At 33.0% G+C, this 8,107-nt stretch overlaps 1 protein-coding gene across 3 annotated transcripts in view; it reads right to left on the bottom strand.

Annotated features, from left to right (window-relative positions):
• Positions 1-267: 267 nt before the first annotated feature.
• FSD1L (fibronectin type III and SPRY domain containing 1 like) overlaps positions 268-8,107 on the bottom strand; it is a 90,465-nt gene continuing 82,625 nt past the window's right edge. For all 3 annotated transcript variants that reach the window (XM_036738065.1, XM_036738066.1, XM_036738067.1), the window contains one exon: positions 268-3,610. In XM_036738065.1, coding sequence (XP_036593960.1) covers positions 3,488-3,610 — 123 coding nt within the window. In that variant the 3' untranslated portion in view covers positions 268-3,487. The remainder of the gene's footprint in view (positions 3,611-8,107) is intronic.

The following is an 8,107-nucleotide window of genomic DNA, read 5'->3' as shown; positions in this document are numbered from 1 at the left end:
ATGAACTCAAAAATCAGATTTCTTTTTAGTCTGGTATTATGATTTACGTAATTCTACTCTTTCCATTTCCAGAATTAATGGAAATTAAGGTCTTTCATGTTGTTTTAAAAGAGAAATTAACCAATAACTCATTTTGCAGAAAAAGAGTGAGCAAAAAAGCAATGAGATAAAACATCAACCTTATCTAAATTGTTACATTAAAAATAATTATTTCTCATTTATTTTTTTAAACTCCTAGGATTAGTCAAGAAATGGAAAATCACAAGATACTATGCATGCTTTAATTCTGTAAATTGGTAATTAAAGGAAACTCATCTGTCAATTTTGATAACCACACTAGGAAAAACAATGCTGCTTACACTGCGTATTCAAGCTGACCAAGCCCAGCTTTACTCAAATAGTACTAGTCAGTTTGTTTGTCCAAACAGTATAACGACTTCCAATAAATCCCAACTCCAGAAAGATACGCCTCAATAGTGCCTTTATTCATTCTCTATAGTCTGGAACTTCTAGAGCATCCTTTAACAATTTATATTAACTCACAAAGTGCAAGCAACACAAATAACTATGAAATACTGCACAAGAACATACTTGCACATAGAGTCAGAAATCACATAACATAGGTCAGAGTGTCAAATTTCAATCTAAAAATGTTCTTATCTAAAGTGCTTAAGGCAACTCCTTCATTTCTTTCTTTAGTTTATTAAAAACAGAACTGGTATTTAAAAGTTCAGGGGGCTAAGAGATCCTAAAATAACATAATTTAGTAATGCCTCATACATTAGTTTCAGTTCATCTCCTATACATTTCCAATATAGAAATCAGTCTTGTTTCAGTTTTCAAAATAAAGACCAAAATGAGCATACAGTTTAAAAAGGAGCTCTGAAAAGGAACTTGTAAAAGATCTATACGGACACATTCTGGACTTTAAATTTAATTTTTAAAAAAGCATAGCAAAAGCCTAACTGTACATTTTATGGTAATACTAGAGGTAATAATAGTGTTACACATGTGAGGGGGGAAACAGGATCCCGGATTTGCTAAATTCATTTTCTTACTACAAAATCCTCTGAGAAATTGGGTATTACACAATTTTTTATCAATAGTAAACTTTTTTCCAGGGAAATTTGTAAGATTCTCCTCTCAATGATTTTGATATGAACAGTGTCAAGATGAGTACATTAACACATACAAGAAGAACCATAAATACTCCAACCCTTCTCCCCATCTCCATTCTTTAAAAACATCCTTATAAGCAATACATCAAAATGTTCCCTGGCTTGAGTACTATCAGTTAAAACTGTGTGGGGCACTGAGAAAATTTAGAAGGCACTGAATTACCCAGATGATATCACCATAATGAGAAATTCTCGTAAAAAAAATTAGAAAAGAATTTTTGGCTTTTTCTATGTAATAACTACCAAGACACTCTACTTAACCACTTCCATAAACAACAGATTGACCAATGGATTTTTATTTTAGGGTTTGCTTTTGGTAAATGAAACTGGATTCTTTGTTGTTTCAAAAGTTCTCTGGTAGTCCCTCAAAATTAAGTTAAGCATAGTACATTCTTTTCAAATTGTGCCAAAAGAAATGGAAGGAAATCAGAAGAAAAGTGCTTTGAGAACTAGGATTATCTATGTTCACATTTTAAAATATTCTTGTCTTCCTCATGCTCAACTATTATACATCCTTAGAACTATCTATTAGGTCAGTGATATATGTTACCACTACTACACATCACTAGATAGAATAATATCCTTCATTTACATTCATTGTATAGAGAGTAAAACAGAACACCCTGCATGTAAGTACTATGCTTTTATTGAAAGAATACTTTATTTAAAGCATCATGATGCTTTCTCTAGTGATCAATACAGAGGAGTTTAAAGAATAGAAGGTAACTTCCTGGGGGGAAAGCTCTAACACTCTAACGTATTTGAAATTAAAATAAAAAGTTAAAATCAACATTTCAAAAACAGGGAAAATATATAGTCAGGTTTTTAAGTGGGTTAAAAAAAAAGTTCATATACTGTTTCATTTACCACCATTTTTGTTTAGTTTCCAGGGACTTACATAAGTTCATTTTGCCTTATAATTTTTACTGCCCTCACTAGACACAGTTTTATTGAGTGTTCAATATGCTGTTATTAAGTGTACATAAACTCTTGAGTACTCTTAGAGTTGTACCTACTTTAGACTATAAGTAAATGGAACAAAAAGACTTGCACCAAAATTGTCTCTGAGCTGTCTTATTTGAAATAATTATAGGTACAAATTGTTTCGGATTTGTGTGGATTCTTTCTCTAAACTATTTCAGGCCATTTATACTTTATTTGTGAACACAGGTAAACATAATTTTAGTAAATAACAATGATAAGCATAGCATTCCTAAAGCACTTTCTGGATTAATTTTTTCCTCCTCTTTTATACAAGTCTGAACTAGTGTGGTCTTTACAAATAATTTTGTTTTATGGGTTGCAAAGTTTAACACATTGTTTTATCCCTACTACAAAACCTTAAATCAATAAAACACCTCAAAATTCAATTGCAAATTTACTACAGATTTAACTTAGGTAGGAAACAATACCAGAAAACACTACGTAAAAGCCCTTAAAAATTTATCTATTGTCCAAACTGACCTACAAAAGGAAGTCATAGCATGATGAGGAAAATCCCTGTAACACTCCATTGATGCCACAGTGTCTAGATTATAGGAACTAGTGCAAAATGATATCTCTTAAACCAGAATGTTTATAAACTCACCTTCCAATCTGTGTCAAGTCACAAGAATAATGTAAATTTTCTCTTAGCATTTTGACAGTTTGGATAGATACACAAAGAAGAGAGAAGGGGAAGGAAGAGGAGCCTGATGTATTCAACATATAAAGCTAGGGCGAAAAAAGTAAAAACCCTATTCATTTCCAAATTAAGGAGAAAAAAATGTTAAAATTACTGTAGAAGAGTCTTTTTGGCATTCCCAACAGTCTCAAATATAAAACTTATAAGGGCTGAAAGTTGTTTTAAAGCTTCAGTATGAGAACTAAAAGTCTTTCTTTTCTGAAGAATCACAAAATTAAAAAGGAAAGCTGAAAAATTTTAGTCAACTAAGTGATAAACCTTCCTAACCAAAGCTATTCCTAACTTTGGAGTCCTATGTATAAACAAACAGAAGAGCCAACGAAATATCCAGGAAACTAAAAAAAAAATCAGTTTTCTTCTAAAATAAAAACACTGTCATTTTCACTTTCATCTATTGTTCAGAAAGTCAATCTCTAGTTTTAGAACTGCTTCTACTGGATTTCACAGTAAGTTCCTGCTAATACTTCATTCCAGAAGCTTAATGTTAACAGTATCGAGGCCTTAAAAGCAGCAGAGGGCAGCCAATCCAAATGGTTAATCCATTGCTCATAAGTATCTGTGATTAGAAACTGCACAGAAAAAAACACCAAAATAAAAATAGAAGTATACATTTCTTGAAGTAATATTACTGCATAACATTGTTCAGGCTACTAGTTGAACCACTCATTCCATTTTCATGTTTCTGTAGTGTTTTTACAGCACTTGGAACCTGCAATCCAGTACTCAAAGAAAGTCTACCACACCAGACCTAGAAAAGATTACAGAACAGCTCAGTCAGATTGCAAATTCAGTCAAAACTTATTTTTTTTAAAAATTCCATTTGAAAAATCAACACACTAATATCATTTGCTGCCAAATATTACAATAACCAACCCATTGTAGCAGAAGTCCTGGAGTAATGAAGGAAATTAGTTCATCCTTTTCACAAATAGTAGTTACTAGGCAGCCTGTAATATATTGGTACTAGCCTGAAATAGTGGTGTGTGAAATGAAACTTAGTTGCCTTCATCATCTCAGCAAAATAGGAAGAAGAGAAATGAAGTGGGCCAAGATTTAGTGGGACAGTGTATAAAGCTTTTAGAGAGCCTTAGAACTTGTGCCTAGGCATAAGCCACAAGCTATCACTATCATCCTTGGCCTTTATTTTGGCCTAAGTAAGGTTGCATCATGAGTTCTCTATACTCAAATTATGCATAAGGTATCAATGATGCGAGATGGCCATAGGCAGAGAAGTGTCTGAGATCAGTGTCTTACAACAGTGCCCTGGTTCTAGTAAGCAGTTAATATTCCTTGAAGTGAATTGTTTATTTAAGAAGCTTCTGTTATCAAAGCAAATTCCCTTCAATTTAAAAAACCTGTTACAAAAATTTTTTCTACACTATTTGACTAATGATCAGAAACTTTTTGTGATCTTTTTAAAAAATACTTTAGTTACACTACTAAAATACAAATTATGCTGAAGGAAAGGAACATTGAGGGAAGAGAACATACATGAAAAGCATAGATTTTGTTACTTTTAATTTTCTAGTACCACTGTAAATTTGAATTCATACAGGAATGAAAATTAAAGTGGACTTAGTCATTAATAATTAAAATGGACTGAATTTCAGGCCAGTAAACATAGATGAAAGTTACAAGAACTTAAAAACAAAAATACACATACAAAGTTAAAACTAATGATGAAAAACATTTAAACAAGGGTACTTTTCTAAACAGGGGTTCTTACTCTAGGGTCTGTGGACTTAAAGAAATAGTTTGATAATTGTACTTCCATATAATTCTTTACATTAGTAATCCTATATATTTTATTTTATACATTTAAAAATATTATGAGAAGGGAGTCAATGCTTCACCAGACTGCCAAAGGAGTCCATGACATACAAAAAAAGTTAAGAACCTGTACAAAATGACTAATGCGAAAATGTTTTACATGCTGTACATATAGAACCTATATCAGATTGCCTACCATTCCAGGAAGGGAGAAGGGAAGGACAGAATTTGGAACTCAAAACTTAAAAAAAGTGTTAAAATTGTGTTAACATGTAATTGTTGGGGGGGAAATAAAAATTTTTTAAAGTTAAGAACCCCTGCTCTAAAGACATATTGAGTACTGGTAACATAAATTATATACTTATTGAGAACAATTTAACAGACATTTTACTAAGACTCTAACTTGTAAAATCCACAACTGCGAAATTAGCATTCTTCACTTTAGTCAACAGGTTTTGTTTATTTTAAAATTACATATGCTGTACATTCTCTTAACAGGTACTTGCTCACAAAGAAGGTTAAAAAAAACCCAACATACCCTAGATATAAAGATGCTCACCTAGAACAACCCATTTGTGAATTAAAATCCCCTCTATTGGAGGGCTTGGAATATGTATTCCAGAGGTCAAAAGTGCTAGGATTAAAACCAAGAATCACCTACCCAGCAAAACTGAGTATAATCCGTAAGGGGAGAAAATTACATCCAATGAGATAGAAGAATTTAGTGCATTCTTGAGAAAAGACCAGAGCTAAATAGAAAATTTGACTTTTAAATACAAGACTCAAGAGAAGCATGAAAAGGTAAACAGGAAAGAGAAATCATAAGGGACTTTTTAAAGCTGAACTGTTTACATTTCTACATGGAAAGATGATATTTGTAACTCATGAGATCTTTCTCATTATTAGGGTAGTTGGAGGGAATATATATTGAGGAGAGGGCATAGGGTGAGTTGAATATGAAGGGATGATATCTAAAAAATAAAATTAAGAGGTGAGAGGAATGTACTGGGAGAAGGAGAAAGGGAGAGGTAGAATGAGGTAAATTACCTCACATAAAAAAGGCAAGAAAAAACTTTTACAGTGGACTGGGAGAGGGAGGAGGTGAAAGGGAATGAGTGAACCTTACTCTCATCGGAATTGGCTTAAGGAGGGAATAGCATATATACTCAATCGAATATGGAAATCTATCTTATCCTACAGGAAAGTAGGGGGGAAAGGGATGGGGGCAGTGACAGAAGGGAGGGCAGACTAGAGGAGGGCACACTTAGAAGGGGAGGGACTTGAGGAGGAACAGGGTCAAAGGAGAAAATAGAATAAATGAGGGGCAGGATAGGACGGAGGGAAATATCGTTAGTCTTTCACAATATGACTATTATGGAAATGTTTTGCATGACTACACATGTATAACCTATATTGCCTTCTCAATGAGGGTAGATGGGGAAGGAGGAAGGGAGAGAAGTTGGAACTCAAAGTTTTTGTTAAAAATTATTTTTACATCTAACTGGGAAATAAGATACACATATAATGGGGTATAGAAATCTATCCTACCCTACAGGAAAACAGAAAGGGAAGGGGATGAGAGAAAAGAGGGGAGTGATGGAAGGGAGGGCAGACTGGGGGAAGCGGTAATCAGAAGCAAAACACTTTTGAGGAGAGAAAGAGTGAAAGGAGGGAAAGAATAGAATAAACGGGATAGGGAAAATAGGATAGAGGGAAACAGTTAGCAAAAATAACTGAAAAAAAATTCTGAAGCACATTTTTCTGATAAAGTCCTCATTTCTCTAACATATAAAGAACTATATCAAATTTATGAAAATAAGAGCCATTCCCCAAATGATAAATGAGCAAAAGATATAATCAGTTTTCAGATGAAGTAATTAAAGTTATCTATAGTCATATGAAAGAATATTCTAACTCACTATTGTTTGGAGAAATGCAAGCTAAAACAATTCTGAGGTACAACCTCATACCTATTAGATTAAATAACAGGACAGAAAAGGTAAATGACAAATATTGGGGGGGATGTAGGAAAAATGAGACATTAATGTATTGTTGTTGGAGTTGTGAATTGATTAACCATTCTATAGAGCAATTTGGAACTATGCCCAAAGGGCTATAAAACCATGCAGACCCTTTGACATAGCAATACCACTATTGGGTCTGTATCCCAAAATAGATAAAAACAAAAAGAAAAGGACCTATATGTACAAAAAATATTTGTAGCAGCACTTTTCTGAGGGTAAAGTATTAGAAATTGAGGGGATGCACATCAATTGGGGAACGGCTGAATAAGCTGTGGTATGTAAATATGATGGAATACTATTGTACTATAAAAAATGACGAGCAGGATGCTCTCAGAAAAACCTAGAAAGACTTACATGGGTTGATGCAAAGTGAAATGGACTGGGTACAAAGTAACAGCAATATTGTAAGATGATCAGCTATGGACGACTTAGCTATTCTCAGCAATACAACAATCCATGACAATTGTGAAGAACTTAGGATGAAAAATGCTATACATCCTCAGAGAAAGAACTGATGGTGTCTGAATACAGACTGAAGCCACTTTTTTCCACTTTATTTTTCTTGAGCTTTTTCTTTGGTCTATGTTTTCTTTCAAAACATATGGATATGTTTTGCATGACTACACATATATAACCTATATTTAATTGCTTGCCTTCTCGATGAGGGGATAGGGAAGGACGGAGGAAAGAAGAGAATTTGGAACTCAGAGTTTTAAAAATAAATGTTAAAAACTGTTTTTACATGTTAACTGGGGGAAAAATTAAATACTAAATAAATAAAAATAAATAAAATCCCCTCTAAAACATCTCCAAAAAATTGTCATCCAACTTATGTTTTAAGACATCAGCAAGACATTTTCATCCAATGGTTAAGATACTAGAAAATTCCTCGGTTGACAGGAAGTAACAGGACTTATCACCTATGCTAATGAGAAAGTTTTTAATGGCAAACAAAACGCAATTGTTTCAAATTATTCCCACAGTATTACAAATTTTAATTTCAATCAAATCTATATTCATGCTTTTAAAAATGTTTTTATAGAATTTTACACATTCTATCTATAAGGTATTTGACAAAAGAATAAAAAGGCAATATAGGTACTAATATACATATAGATATATATCTATTCATAGATAACTAATCCTAGATAAAATCTGAACAAAAAAGGAAACCATCAAGACATCATCCTATAATCTTGTATAGTTGCATATGATAATGACCTTAAAAAGTGGGGTTTTCTGACATCAAATTTATGCAAAACAACAAAAACCCACAAAAATACATCAACACTGTAGTTCAGTGATACTTTGGAAAACACTCAAAAACAAACAGCACTACATGACCCACTGTATGAGAGATGTAGGCTAGATAATGGGAGAGGTAGATTCAAAATAAATTGTATGACTAGACCAAGAGATTAGTTAGCAAAGGGCTGATATCAATCTGAAGG

This window comes from Trichosurus vulpecula, chromosome 9 (assembly GCF_011100635.1).
Source record: "Trichosurus vulpecula isolate mTriVul1 chromosome 9, mTriVul1.pri, whole genome shotgun sequence".
In the NCBI taxonomy this organism is placed as follows: Eukaryota; Metazoa; Chordata; class Mammalia; order Diprotodontia; family Phalangeridae; genus Trichosurus; species Trichosurus vulpecula.
The sequence above is the reverse complement of the archived record's forward strand: the minus strand, read 5'-3'. Positions and strand labels throughout refer to the sequence as shown.